Source organism: Oryzias melastigma, linkage group LG17 (assembly GCF_002922805.2).
Source record: "Oryzias melastigma strain HK-1 linkage group LG17, ASM292280v2, whole genome shotgun sequence".
Taxonomy (NCBI): domain Eukaryota; kingdom Metazoa; phylum Chordata; class Actinopteri; order Beloniformes; family Adrianichthyidae; genus Oryzias; species Oryzias melastigma.
The window spans coordinates 19,026,553-19,042,551 of NC_050528.1; the positions used below are offsets into that span (position 1 = coordinate 19,026,553).

At 37.2% G+C, this 15,999-nt stretch overlaps 1 protein-coding gene across 1 annotated transcript; it reads right to left on the reverse strand.

The window, feature by feature from the left end:
• Positions 1-517: 517 nt before the first annotated feature.
• On the reverse strand, positions 518-15,653 carry LOC112147500 (segment polarity protein dishevelled homolog DVL-3). Its single transcript, XM_024273953.2, has 15 exons — positions 15,013-15,653; positions 13,321-13,390; positions 11,526-11,641; positions 10,863-10,975; positions 9,694-9,829; positions 8,613-8,703; positions 8,404-8,473; positions 8,089-8,228; positions 6,858-6,934; positions 6,665-6,732; positions 6,444-6,593; positions 5,412-5,543; positions 5,039-5,206; positions 4,654-4,857; positions 518-1,587 (listed from the first exon to the last, which is right to left on the reverse strand). Exons 1-15 carry the CDS (start codon positions 15,171-15,173, stop codon positions 1,229-1,231), a joined length of 2,055 nt encoding a protein of 684 aa, XP_024129721.1. The 5' UTR covers positions 15,174-15,653; the 3' UTR covers positions 518-1,228.
• Positions 15,654-15,999: the final 346 nt, after the last annotated feature.

The following is a 15,999-nucleotide window of genomic DNA, read 5'->3' on the forward strand; positions in this document are numbered from 1 at the left end:
TAATAGAAATAAATAAATAAGAAAATGTTGGCCAAAAATCAACCGCCTGCACTTTACATTGAAACAACCTGATCTCTAATAGTGGAAATTATATGGTACAGCTAATTTAAAATGAATAAAAAGTTCACTCTAAACTAAAAATGCGTAAATTTCTGTGTAATATTTGCCATCACTAGAATTTAACTATATGTAACAGATTTCTTTCTCTGCATCTTTCATTATATGATTTGTTTAAGAATCTTAATTCTTAAATCAACAGCTTTTATACGCAACCTTAAATATAACAGGATGGATGATTTTATATGACCAGCTTGTTGAGTGCACAAAAAAACACAGACACAAATATATCATAAAACTATATTTATAAATAAAAAGACATTTCTTTCTCAGTAAAAGAGTAGTGTGTAAAGTCTGGTAAGAAACATTTTCTACTATACAAGACTGATGATTTTCTGGTAAAGCAGCTGAAGTGTTGTGTAAAAATGACTTTTATAGAGCTAAACGCTGAGGTTAAGCATTAGAAAATTATCTAGTTGCAACAAACTATGTATATTATAAAACAAATGCATTATTACTGCAAAGGAATTAATTCTCTTGCACTACTTTTTTTCCATTTCTCTCATAGTGTTTAGCAAATAAATCAAACATGTGACTCAAGTCGAGTTCTTTTAAACTTTTGCTCAGTTGCTTCGGTTGAGGTCAGAATTCGGGTACTAAAAACAAGAGAGGGAGGGAGAAGGCTGGTTCTTATTTTTGATGTAAACCAAGAGGTCATTTAGTGTTAGATAAGGAAGGCAGATGAGCGGTTGGAAGAAAAATAAAACAGCAGATTATTATTAAAAAAACATCTGGAAGCTAAAGGACTTCAACCTCTTCCCCAGGAGATCGTTTAAGCCTCTCTCCTTCTCTTGTTCTTTTTCCTTGCACAAAACCTCTCCCCACATGGAGCAGAGGCAGCGAAAGGCGCTTTGGTTCTGTGGTTAAAATGAGTGTTTCTTCACTGAAGAAAGTATGGCGGTTATAACTAAGAAGAGAAGCACAAATGAGGAGAAACGTTTTCTTTTGGCATGCAAAAAAAATGGACTGCTATAAAGGAAAGTGGAATCAAGGCCATTGTTTCCAACTTAGAAATCTTGTTTTGTCTCCCACTCCGATGTCATGCTGTCCTTCTCAGCCTTGTTATTTGATAAAGTCCAATCTACTACTTTTATCCAACAGAAGGCTACGATCACATCACATCCACAAAGAATTCTCCAGCATTCCCCACTGCCATACGTAGAGACTGGCGTGAGGCAGTGAGCTCGGGGGGCACAGAGGCCAGCTCTCTGCCTTGTGGGGCGCCGGGGGCAGCTGTAGACAGATGTGCAGGCTGAGGCGGCAAACCAGGGGGGCCGTAGACAAGACCAGGCCCATACGACACCAAATGGGAGTTGGCACTGCGCTGGCTGAGAGAGCTGCGGATGCTCCTCTCACTAGGGGGAGCCACCGAGCGCTCACTTGGAGCTCTGTGGCTCCGGACCTCAGATTCACTGCCGCTGCCGCCAGACTTTCGACCTTCGTTCTTGCTGCAGTTGGAGCCACTGCTTCCTGTTGATAAAGTAAAACAAACAGTCATTGCAGTTTGAATAAACAATTAAAATTAAAATTAAAAAAAAATCACAATTTTCATTGTCATATTTCAAGGTGGGCTGCACGGTGGCGCAAGTGGTTAGCGCTCTCGCCTCACAGCGAGAAGGCCCCGGTTCGAATCCAGGCTGGGACCTTTCTGTGTGGAGTTTGCATGTTCTCCCCGTGCATGCGTGGGTTTTCACCGGGGACTCCGGCTTCCTCCCACCCTCCAAAAACATGCTTCATAGGTTAATCGGTGACTCTAAAATTGTCCCTAGGTGTGAATGTGAGAGTGAATGGGTGTGTGATTGAGGCCCTGCGACAGACTGGCGACCTGTCCAGGGTGTACCCCGCCTTCGCCCTTCAGTAGCCGGGATAGGCTCCGGCACCCCGCGACCCCGAAAGGGAAGAAGCGGTCAAGAAGATGGATGGATGGATATTTCAAGGTTATGTCAAAGACATCCATTAAATTAGTTTAGATGTGCAAAAATGATCTAATTTTGTTGTGACTGAAGATAATTTATTCCCTTTTAAGACTAAAAAAACAGCACAGAAATATCTACTGGAGTTTATACTTTTGAATACAGACAGTTTCCTCTTTCAGATTATTCTATACTTGTAAGCTTTATCACCCAACATTTGTTCAACATGACATCTTCCTGTTCTAATCCATTTTTTTCCTCAGATAATAGCCATATTATTTCTAAAGAGCATCTTAACCCTTACAAAGGTAATTTCCAATGGTTGCTCTTCTCAAAAAGCTTACATATGCAAACTAATGACTGACACTACTTTCAAAGAACGCCCGTGTTAGATAGAAGCAATAAGCTCACTGTACGCAAGGCATGCAAATATGAATGACTTTGGCAGTACAACTATCGCATGTAAACAGTGCATCACCATTTGATATGTCAAGCCTTGTGGAAACAGCAAAAACAACCTGATTTTAGAGGATGACTACAGATTAGTCAGTATGTTAGGCATGTTTAAGCAAAAAATGTCTTGTCCAATAAAATGTTTTTGCCATTAATTTTCTAAGACACAGAGAAGGAATTTTACACTAAATAATCATAAACAACTGGTGCAAACACCGTAAAAACTATAGTCTCAAACGTGTTTTTACAACTAAAAAAAAAAACACAATATAAGTTTTCATTTTATTTTATTATTTTTGAATCATATTAACTTTTAAAATATAAATGGATACATTTTGAAATTGAGTAGTATAACAGAATATCAGGGACATGTAAGTTAAACTAAAGTTATAAGGTGTTTCTATAGCCTAAGAGTGGTAATAGAACTGTGATTTTTAACTTCTATTTTGAAAATACATTCAAATTCTGTGGTATGTTAGTTGTAGAGTGGTTGACAGTTATGAGTCAGTAAGACTGCAGGTCTTTTAACCTTTAACTAAATAGTGGGGCAAAACATGTTTTTAAAAACACTATATGCATCAGTCACTCAAGGCAATAAGAAAGAGAAAAAAAACAATGATTTTTGTGTCTTGATGGGTTATTAAAGGATTAAGAAATCCAAATAAAGCAATAAACACTTAAAAAACAAAAAAAAAATCTGGATAACTATATATATTTGTACGTTTTTCTAAAATAAAACTATAAATGTGGTTCAATGCAACTGAGAATGGTAGACATGTTTTATTGAGGTTCTGAGTTTGATTTTTTTCTCCAAAGACTTATTTGTGAACCTCTTGGGTTCAGTGTACAGCAGCAATTCAAAGTAAATCAAGTTTGGCAGAGGTGTTTGATAGTCTCCGCAAATGTAATAAGATTAAAATATTTTTGAAAACGGTCAAATTTATCCTGAACTCTTAGGAATAGAAGGACGTTCCAGAGAGTCCAAATCACATGACCAATTTTAAAGGGCATGTCTGACCACTTAAAGATGGTGACCATCTATTACAATTGGTTATAAAGAGGGACTCCAAACTGCTTTTCAGATGTGGTTTTTCTTTATATATATATATATATATATATATATATATATATATATTATCTCCTAGTGTTATGATGAATCATTGACAACATCGTTTTTGTACCTGTATGTGGCAGAACACAGTAGTTCCTGAAAGTGACTGACAGCGTTTGCAAGGAAAAAGTGAGGAATCACCTCTTATCCCAGTGAGTCATAAAGCAATTATATCAACTAATCAATAAAATTCACATCACTGGTTGCTGGAGCGAACATTAGAATTTTGTGGGAAGAGGTGAAAAGATTTGTGACCAAAGAGATTTCGAATGTTCGAAGTGAGAAGTGAAATGAACAAATCCACGTAGGAGGAGCCTATGACACACAAAGACTTCATGGGGGAGATGGTGTGTCAGCTTAGTGGAGTTCCCAGGAGCAGGAGAGCTGGTCACATTCCTGCACTCATTGTCAGAGAAACTGGCAAGAACTCCAACAAGGGCAGACAAAACCGCAAACACTGCCTTCAGGTGGACACAGCTTGGAAGTGTCAGAGCTGTGATGCTGCCCCGCACAGACAGCTGGAAAAGGTTGCATTTTACTCTGTTTTGCCAACATCTGAACACGATTTTGATCTGATAGTGTGTTCAGCTGAAAAGAATTGTTTTTGGAAGGACAATAAGTGATTTGTTTCTCTAGCTTATTTTGAAGCTGGTTTTAGTAATAGCAGAAGAAAAACCACCTTAGACTTTGGCTGCATTTTATTGTGAAAGGGTGTATTTAACTTTGTTGATTTAAACATTTCTACATATGGCAGGTTTTTTTAGTTACAGTATACAATTTTAATTTAAGTAAAAAACATCTTTGTGATTTCTCAAAATAAAGTTAAAAAACAGTGTTTTGTGTGTGCGAGTAATTAAGTCCTGTGTGTGTCAATACAACATGGGGAAAAATAAAAAAAGGTTGTGCTAAAAAAAAATAATCCAAACAGGACAAAGGAGACAGCTTTTGAGGTGAAAGTATAAGCTAAGGTGACAAAAACTGTCAATTATACCCTGGATTTTCTACAGGTTGACCTTTCAGTTTAGTTTTAAAATCTGAGGGTGCTGAGACGATCCTTACCGCTGTTCTGGCTCCCTGCACTGCCAGCACCTGGTCCACCATGAAAGGGCTGTGGTAAATCATAAGGATGTGGGATCGGGAACTGATAAGGTATAGCCATTGGCCACGGGGCTGCACCAGGATGGGGTAAAGGGGGCAGAGTGTCTTGGTCTGAGGCGCCACCGCTGGAACCATCATGGTCATGGAGAGACAAATGAGCCATATCTGCAGAAAAAAATGAAAACAAGATGAATGGGTTTAATATTTTTACTTTTCCAAGAGTAAGTTGTTTAGAAATCCCTCTCAAAGGATGTGGAGAACACAGAATTTTAGGGGGAAAAACATCTTTATATATTCGGCACTGTCAGCAGACCCTAATTAACCAAAGAGCAGAGTTTCCACTTACTGCCACAGAGGTCTCCGAACACATAGTAGCATTGTTCAGAGAAGGTGATCTTGTTGACAGTGTGGCGGATGAAGCCAGCTTTCAGCAGATTGCTGGCATATTTACGAGCTTCGCGGCGATCTGAAAACCCTTCCACATGGTGGAAGAGCCAGTCGACCACATCAGAACCTAAAAAGAAAAAAAAGAAAAACAAACTGAAGACAAAAGCTCAAATGAGGAACAAGGCTTTAACCTTTCTAAATTATTTACTAAAATGACTATTTTAGCTACTAATGTTTGACTGGATAATTGGTCAAATAAGTAAATATGACTAAATGCATGTTGAGAATAGAAAGAGCAAGTGCTGGACCCCACTCCTTTTCTGGAAACATACCAATGAAGGCGTTGGCGATTGTTATCTTGAGCCACATCCTGTCTCGCACCTCTAAGCCAGACTCCGGACAGGCCATGGCCTTTGCAACTGTTGCCATATCACTGTGGATGGACAGGTGAAAGTCATCGAAGCCTAAAAAAGACAAAAGGACAAATAAAAATAATTTGAGTTTCAATGTGTTGCTGATTGAACACAACTAAAAAAAACCCGTGGCATTTTATTAACTGATACAAATCTGTTCAACTTTCAGTTTTTTGTAGAAAAAAAAATGTATTCAGATTTTGAAACTAAACAGCAGCTTAAGTTGGATTATTAAAAAATGTCAATCATTTCAACTCATAAATCATGAACCAGTGCACTTTAAAACAGAAGATTCTTCCAATAGTTTCTTTAATTTGCCTCGGATTTGAACCATTTATGTTGTGCAAGCATCAGCATAGATTTCTTTAAACAAAGCTTCTAAATTTTCACATAGCAAAAAAAAAAAAAGATCTGGCTTCCATTCTTTCAGTTAAGATTTTAAAAAGCATGATGTTTTGCAAAATGTGCTTTGCGTTAAAGCAAAAAACAAGACAAACTAAAAGTTAGATTTTTTTTTGAGCAATGAACCCAAACCCTCACACTCATTCCAGCAGCTTATGAGGATGATTTCTCTTATATGTATTGGCTCAGTGAGGAAAACAAGAGTTATTGAGCAGATGGAAGCTGTAAAGCTGAAAGCTGGAACAGAGAGTAGGCTCAGGAATGCAGTTTAAAGGTGGGGTCCCACTTGGAGAACTTTAATGGTGTCAGAGAAGAGACACGACTCAGACAGAGTAGAATCTCCAAAACCAGAGCTGAAAACTCAAAAAACTAAGTCCTGAAATCATCTGAATGGTACAATGTTTCAAAATAACAAAAAAAAAAAAAAAATCTACAACACAGAAATGAACACAAAATGAAAGCGTGAAGATCAGGTAGAGACAGAATGACAGTTGATTTGTATTTCAGTGCCCAGATAACAAGCCAAAACAGGCAGCTGCTGTTACTCACGCTCAGTCTCTGGGATTGAACTGCTGATGGAGGAGCTGGTGGAGGTGACGGTGCTCATAGAAGGACTCATGCCATAAGGGGGGTAAACTCCAGTCATGGCTGCTGTGTGGGACACCCACGCAGCGGGATCAATGGGCCGAATGGGCTCACCTGTTGTTAAAAAGTGTTTTTAAGACAATGTCATAAAGAGGAAGGAAAATAAATGAAGCCGCAGTACTCACTTCTTGGCAAAGCAAAGCAGCCGCGAGGATTTGGATCCCAGCACTTTGCAACGGTTAGTGTTATTGGGCTAGAATAAACCAAATAGATACAATATATTAATATATAATGATAAATAAAAAATATGCAGAATCAGTTTGACAATATGTTTTTGACATTTCCATGCAGCTTTACAGATTTATCTGCACTTCTTACCCAGGTTTGTGCACTATGTCCCTCAGTACTCGCACTGCATCGTCATTGCTCATGTTCTCAAAGTTAATATCATTCACCTGCAAAGGTAAAATGCAAAAGAAAAATATAAAAGCATCTTTGATGCAGATTTTTACTTCAAAAGCTTTTAAAGGTGCTTGTTTTATATAAACTGACTCCTATTTTAATACTTCAGTGTCTCCACTATTATCCGGGCCCAATCACGTGGTTAAAATTTTAAAAATTGATAAAAAAATCGGACGCTGTCTCCTGATCAGTATCGGATATTCAATTTAGTCTTATTATGATGAGTAGGGGGTGTGTGTTTGCAGGAGTCTTGCGAGACGATACACATCTCGATACGTATCAGGATATACCCCAAGACTGTGCCAGAACAAATTTTGACTTTTTTTAAGGTTTAGAAAAAACTCTACTTGAATATGATATCATCTTATTCCTATTATTCTAGATAAATACTCTACTAGAAGTCTGCATATCAGGAACACATCCCAACAATTTTATTGAAACATTAGCTTGAGCAAAGCCCCATTTAAGCAAAAATAACTACTGTGGTAAAATAACCCAGAATGTGATGTTCACACATGTTGATTGAAGTCTTAAGAGATTAAAAAACGAATTCCACATTCTCATTAAAAAAAAAATAATAATAATAATAAATGGTTCCAATGATATGAGCTAATCATGATTATTTATCATCATATTTATGTAACAACAATTATTTTAAAAGTAAGCCATAATTTATATACCAGAATGTTTAATGGATATGGATCACATCTGATCAAAATGTTCAAAAGTTCTGAAGATACTAAAGCTACAGTCACCAAACTTTATTACATGACTAATTATCACCCAGTTTTACTAGGTAATAGCTGCGCTATTTTTTAAAAATTCCTAAAGCTATTTCACAGAAGCGCTCTGTTTAAATGTTCAATGATAAAAAAGGTTACTAAAAGAAAAATAGAGGAAAAAAACAGGATCTGTTTTTAAATGTATTGATTTTTAAATGTCTTACAAAAGTATCGGATTGGGACTCTGTACAAACACATGCTCAACATCAAAAGACTCGGAATCGGATCGGGCCCAAAATAACCTGATTGGGACATCCCAATTGTTAACTAAAACTGACGAGGTTCTCATCTAATAAACATTTTTATCAAACCTTTTTTATTTGCTTGTTTGACGTTTAAAGCATTTTTTTAAATCCCTGGCTGACCTGCAGCAGCATGTCCCCAGGCTCTATGCGTCCATCTGCAGCCACAGCTCCCCCCTTCATGATGGAGCCGATGTAGATCCCTCCATCTCCCCTCTCATTACTCTGACCCACAATACTGATGCCCAAGAAGTTATATTTTTCTGTAAGAGCAGAGAAAATGAGATGTAAACAAATAAGTGAATAAAAAACAATGAAATCGAAGATCAACATTTATTGATTAAACTTGTTCAAATGTTTTTTCTCTCTACATATTAATTCAGCAAATCAAGTCTGGAAAACAAGTTCCATTTTTCTTTATAGAAACGAGTAACTTACCCATGTTGAGAGTGACAGTGATGATGTTAAGAGACATGGTGGAGTCCGTGATGCTGCTGAATGACGAAGACTGGACAGAAGGTTTTATGAGCATTTGGGAGATGAGGGGAAACAAATGAAAACACATAAACAAAAAGACAAACTGGCAGACAAACTGATCAACACACATTTGCTTTCCCTCCAAATGTGTGAACCCCTCCTGGTCTTACCCTGTCCATGTTGGAAGCCTTGGGTTTCCGTCGGCGACGGCGGTGGCGTCTCATTAAACGTGAAGAACTCTGTTCAGTTGAGCTACTAAACCTGAAGAGAGAAAGAAAAAAAAACTTTAAAAGCTACAAACAGTTGATGTGGCGACTGTGGGATCAAATACTGAATAATTTAATGCACATGAAAACAAAAACGTTCTTGGAAGAATCCATTGTCACAAACCAAGAGGGGTAAATAGAATAAAAATGCTGACTTCCATCAGCTTTCTCAACATGTTTTTGCTTTGATTGCCTAATAATCAGTAAATGACTGCACTTAAAAGCCGATTGATGAACTACTTAGGCTTAAACCAGCACTAAATAGAAAGTCATTTTTCCATTAGGTATTTCTCTGGATCTATTAACAACAAATCAGACCGACACAGGAACGATCTCTTAAGATTTTCTTCCAGTATAAAACTAGGTTTTCATCTTAAAATGTACAAAAAAAATTAACCTTTAATACTTCCGACCATTTTTAACAAATGCATTTTGTTATCAATTTAAATCAGTGGTTTTCAACCTGTTTCGGACTACGGACAGGTTAAATGTCAGACAATTTTGTCACAGACCAGCCTGTAAGAGGCTGAAGTGGGCATCCGATTGTTTCTTTTTGCCGGCATTTTCTCTTGACTTTTGAGGATAAAGTTTATCCTCATCCTCTGTAAAATATCTGCAGCTAGTTTAAACTTGATTTGTAGATTAGATTTATTGCAGGAACACTGAAATGATATATTGGTTTCCCTTAAACCAATAAGTGTCAAAGTAGAAACAATCAATAAAATTATGCCTTGTCCGACTTTTNNNAAAAAAAAAAAAAAAAAAAAAAAAAAAAAAAAATTCACTAAAACTGATATTTTCAATGAAAAGCAACTTAGAAGATTTCTTTTTCTGTTAATTTAGCAGAATCTGATAATAAATAAAAAGTGTAAGTTGTGTTTTTTTTTCTTTGGCCTAGTACCAACTATCCCACAGCCTGGTACTGGTCACTGATTTAAGTGAAATACTTTTTTTACACGACTTTCTTTCCAATGAAACCCCTCACCTGCTGGTTGCATCATCATCCTCTGAATCAAAACAGGAAGTGGATTCCAGCTCGCTGCTCATGAAGGACGAACAGCTGTCGTACTCTGGACCCCCGCGCCCCACTGCCCGTGATGAGTACCCATTCTGCCTCCCACCTGCGGCACAAAACCCATCAAATCACAGCTTTACTATGACAACCAATAAGATGTTGACCTGGGAGAGGCCTGATTTTAACCACACCTGACAAAAGTCTCTCTTCTGTCATTCCAGGCACATGAAACAAAGTTTATGGTCACTTTTACCAAAAATAAAACACTAAATTTACATAAAAAGGTGCTGCAAGTTTCTGCCTTATTTTGAGTTGAATTAAAGGAAATGGGAGCACTCAAAAACAGTCATATATAAACAGACAAGGGTGGAAACTTTTAAAGACACAAAGAAAACAACTTAGCACTTGAGGTAATTCCTCTTAGGCGCTCCAAAAGATCTTTTAATTATGAATATGCCGCTTTTAGCCAAAATAAAATTTAAAACAGTCATTTCTACAAAGCGTTGTGAGTAGGACTGTTGGTGCAGAGCAACCCCACTCTTCCTTCCTCTTACCACTGAGGTGGGAGCTTGTGGTCTATCCAGCGTATTTTCTTTATCATGTATAAGCTCTTTTTTTAAATGTCATATTTTCATCTGGTCCTGATTCGCAATGATTTAAATAAAGAAAAACTGATAAATAGAACTTCAAGCTTAATTTTCTTTATATATTCTCAGAAATGCGATATGATAACCTGTTAAAAACGCCAAAAACACAATTTTCATCAGAGTGGGTCTTTATATATTTTTCAGATAACTCTAAACAGCTGACCAGAAGCACTATTTCAGTGCATCAATCAGTGGTTCAGACTTGTCCAAGGATGAACATGATACAGACTGGTTGCCATGGTTTGGAAACGCACGAGGTGCAACGTAATTTACCATGAAACCATAGAAAAGAATACAAGATAAAACAGGCGGTCCAGGACTGAAGGGGCTCATGAGAACAAAACTTAGCCTGGAATTTGGTTTCCAGAGTTACCCATTTATTTGTTCATAAAAACACACATTAGGAATAAACTATCACCATAACATCAAAGGAAAGACATGAAAATGATTTATTTCAGAAATAATTTGCTCAAAGTAACATATCTTTCTGACCGTGGTCATTAGTGTGCTTCCGTCTTGGTCTCTCCCGTTCTCTCCTTTGCGACGCCATGGAGCCAGTCTCTGCGTCATTGTCCAAACTGTCCCGCCCGCTTGCCGCTTTCCCACTTTAAACATTCAGAAAATAAAGAAGCTGCTTTAAAAAGAGACTAAACTCTGAAGATTTATATGCAAATCTATAACCGATGAGCAAAGTTTGTTTTTGAAAAAAGAAAAATCACAGGAATGAATGTTTACATCTACAGCCAACTGTAGGAGTCTGATAGCAGTCTGCAGTGGGTGTGATGTTTATTTTAGATTCAGAGTGGTGAAGAATGTGATCTTGTAGCGGAATATTTTAGAGAAACTAGATGTTGGATTGACAGATGTGATTTAGTTTAATGAGCTATTTTCTGATTATTATTGTGTGGTCTTGTTTTGGAATTTAAAGTGTTATTTTAGTTTGTTTCCAGGAGTTGTAAGACTTAAAAAAAAGGACACATAAAAACAATCTGGGACTTTTTATGGTTAATTGCAATTTTTAATAGATTCCTTGAATGTTCATAAAAGGCTACAACTTTTTCTTTAGGGTGAAGAATAAGAATTTTCTACCAACACACTGAACATGATCAGATATGAGGGAAACCCCAGCACACAGTAATGTCTAAATATACTGACTGGTAGGAAGGCGGTCTCGAGTCTCCAATGCCCCCCGTCCTCTCCAAAGGTGGAGCCGGCTCCAAACTATCTGCAACCGAGCCCGTGTCTGTATGGCCTCCATCTCCAGAGACCAGCTGGGAAAGTCAGAGTCAGATCAGTCATGCAGATAAGGCAAACACAGACACGGCACATTGAGCTCCAGGACAGAGTACTGTCAATCTGTGACGGTGTTTACATGTGAGACACAAAACCTGTGACGGCACCAAGCTACACAAAGGGTGCTGTGGATTTAAGTTGAGCAAGAAAGGGTCTGGGCCAAGACTTTATGTTTGTGTAAAAGGTGTTGCTTGGGTTACAAAAGTAAATAGGAAAAATGGCTTTCAACAGAACACAACAGCTTTTGTGAAGGTGTGGTACCAGACAACATTTAACCTTTCCTTTAGAAAAAGTGGCCGACTTTCTATCTTTGAGTTCTAGTTCCTGAATATGTTAATGATAAAAAAAAAAATGAATTCCATTTGTGTAGGTCCCAAATGATTAATTCAAAACAATTTTACACAATTGTGTGTAAAACAGCTTTTTCTTAACGTGTTGGTGTAATCTGCAAAATAAAAATTAGGCATTCATGGTTTAAAATACAATGTAGAAGTTCAATTTGAGTCAACTTCAACAGCTTTATAAAATATTATCCATGTTAAAAGATTATTGAAACATTTTCAAAACAGATTAAATGATGACATATCAGCCAAGAAAGAAAACTAGCCTGAACTGAAATGAGAGAAAATCATTCATTAAAGCTAAACTTTATCGGGTAGTTTAAAACGAGAATATGAAATTCATTAGAAAGATTAGAGAAGTGAACATAAATTAGAAGGAGCTTTGCTGCAAACGTGGATCCATAATAAAGTTTAATGACTTAATTAGAAAGACTTCCCTCACTACCAACATTTTTGGCTTTTAAGAGAGTTCAACAGGAAGTACAGAAGACAATAATCTAATCATCTTTGACAAAGTTTAGCCAAATCATCTAATGGGCAAAGTGTTGTTGCAATGAAGTACAGTCGAGTTTAATTCAATGTGCCGGACTGTTGTGATGAATAACAGCTCCCTTGGGATCAACCAACCATCACTGACAAAACAGATGAGTAGTAGAGATAAACAAACTGATGGATCTAAAATAACAGTTCTTAGTATAATAAAAAATGTAGCAACCCTAAAGACATTAACATTTCATATAAATACCAAACTGACAACAAACCTAAATAAAAAGATTTAGTTTAATGGATTATACAGCAACATATCTAATATTAAACTGTGTGTTTATGACCCTCAAATGAAACATTGAATTACAAACACACAGTACAGTATTAAGCTTTTATATGAACTCACAAAATTCTCACAACTTCCACCTTTCTCTGTGCAATATTCAATCTTCTAGTTAGAAGACACACAGTAGGACCCTTTGGTCATGGGCGATCCACTGCTGTCCGGTGATTTCACTTGTGTTTAATCCAATTTCAGTGTTAAAAGAAAAAGATGGAAGACTGTGAACCAGAACCAAATCTTTTGTGTAAAAGCCAATGTAGTTTTTTTTTTGTCATTACATCTCCAACAGCTGTAAAACAGTTATAACAAAAACAAAGTTGTGTTTGTATTACGCTGAGGATCCTAGTTTGATAATGATGGTATTGCACACACACAGACAGATACAGATAGGATAAATTATCTTTTTAGAAATGATCCAGCAGAAGGAAACACTTGTCCTGCACTTATTTAAAAACACACACAAAATCTTTGCTGGATTTCTACATACCCATGACACCACACGTCCATTGAAACAGGGCAACTTTGCGTTGTCATCCGATATTTCTTCTTTTACCACCCTGTGAATAAAGCAAAGGTTTCTGTGAAACAAGAACATGAGATGAACTTATGCAATGCATTCCATTTTCATTGTATACTAAGAACTAGTCTAAGACTAAAAAGGAAAATAAACAAGTGGGAACATTTGTAATATTACTGAAATCTGAGGGAAATGGAAGAGTAAAAAAAGAGTAGTTATTGGATTCATCATTCATGTATTATAGTGTCCACATAAAGAACAGCTGTAAAGTTTCCATCAGGCAGGAAGTCAAAGGCATCCAGCCCATCATGTGGTGGAGGCCAAAACCAACTGGTATTGATCAAGCATCACTTAGGAAACTGACTTCAAAATAAAGTTGAGCTTTTGTGAGGAATAAAAAATGCAAGAAACAAACTTATTTCCCACTTGTTTGATTCCTTTCTATATGAATTTTTGAGTCAAAATTTCCGTTAGGCTTTGTATAAGTTAATTGTTGTGTTTCTAATAAGTATGTTTTTGTTGTTTTTTTTTACAGCGCCATTCGCAGCCTGTCCTGTTGTTATAGATGAGGTGGGGTCATTATAACCTGCATTCTTTATGGCAGCATTGTTTTAGGTCTCTGCTTCTCTTTTTTCAAAGTAAATGACCAATATTTTCCATTTTATGGACAAAACTGAGCAAAACCAAGGATTGGTTTTCCAAATATTTTTGCATTGCCAATACTTTAACAAAAGTAGGGGAGATTTTACCATTAAGTGACTTAAATCTTGTAGGGCTTTGCAACTCTGGGACATTAAAATGATAATATGAGAGTTTTTTAAGGCAAGTAATCTGTACTATTTTGGAATTTGAAAAACACTCTGCTAGGATGCTAACTGACAAAATAAAGTTATATATATAAAAAAGAAAAACTTAATTATAAATAACTTTAGGGTAATTCATTTATTGAAGGTGTTGCCCCACCCTAAGTTTGTATTTATTCAAGGGTAACTTTGGAAATCTGGCTTTAAAAAAAAAGTTAAAAATACTGCACTGTCAGTAAATACGAAGAAAGGGCTACTTTCTGTTTTTCTTCCCCCTTTTTAAAGACTAAAACACATGCTCATAAAGCTGCCAGAATGATGAACAGGACATTCCTGTGTCTAACGCTGCATTCCTCGGGCTAATAGACAACAACAGCAGGGGCCTGCGGCTCCGGACGAAAACTCCAAGTGGCCGTTCACGTTCTGACATTACCCTGCTAGCATAGACAACTACTACACTAGCCGCCAACTGACAGCACTAAAGCCTGGTAACCAGTATCCCCTTTTATAATCTACAACAAATGTTCAACACAGCCTGGGGGTTTCTCGGGTGTCCGTGACACTGACTAATACCAAACTTGGGCTGACAAATCTGAAGACGTATACGTTAGCTACACGCAATGTAAACAAACGAGGTATGGACGCTGAACAGATCAGCTAGCTAACGGTGCAAGCTTGACGCTAGTAGCTAACAAAGAAACAGCGGAGCAAATGGCTAGCAAATGATACAGTCTAATAATGTCAAACTGTGTAAGAAGTTGACTGAATATAAAACAAACAATTAATTTATCAGTAGAATTGATCTAAATCGCAGTTTACAGTTGCTCTCCGAAAGAGAAAATCAGCTCTTAATAGTTACCCGAAGTCATCATCCATCGATTTGAAGAAAAATTTGTAATTGGGTTTCTTGATGACATTTTTGAAGTCTGCGAGAGTGACCCTGTCTGCTGGGACAGACAGTTTCACCAGGTACGGCGTCTCCTGGTCGTCGAGGTGGTAGATAATTTTCGTTTCCCCCATCCCGGACTGTGGTTAAGGCTAGGCAGGCTGGGTGCATCAAGCCGAGGGCCTGGCAGGCTCCCTCTCGGGCCCCTACTCCCGTGGCGCTGGTGGAGGCTGTGCCGTGGTCTTCCTCGGGTCTATTGGTCCAACCGAGTAGTTTTTGTAGCTCTTTAGTTCTGATTTCCTTCGCCTGTGCTTGACGAGTAAATGCCTTTTCAGTGGAGAGATAAATAAATAAATATTCCTCCCGTCTCGTAAAGCGTCCCAGCAACGACAAATGTCTGAATCGGTTTTGGTTCGGGTTGTGTCAAACTTTAACAGACTAGCTAAAAAGACCGAAATAAGAAAATACAATGTATATATAAAAGAAATAGAAAGCAAACAGCTATCCCTCTTTTTCCTTTGCCCACATCGGCACTTTGTTGAACACGAAACTGCAAAAAAGACGGAAAAAAACTAAAGCCTGTTCTGGAAGAGCGACACCAACAGGAGAGGAGGAGAACTGCACGAGCTACGTCCTCAGAAGAGAAAGCTGTGGTGTTAAATGGTCTTACTCAGGGATATTCATTTATGAATTTACAACTCAATTTGCAGACAATTTTTTTTTCAATTGACAATTCATAATGCAATTCAGGCTAGGAATTTGAAAATCCATTATGAAAAATCACACTTCAATCATCCTTTTTTTTTTAAATAAAATTTTCAATAAAACCAAAATCTATTATATTTTAAACTGTCATGGGGGTTTGATACCAGAATTCAAATGAAAATGAACTTTCCATATACATTCCATTGAAATTCATGTTTTAGCAAAGGCTATACAGGAGTTAAGACTTCTCAAACA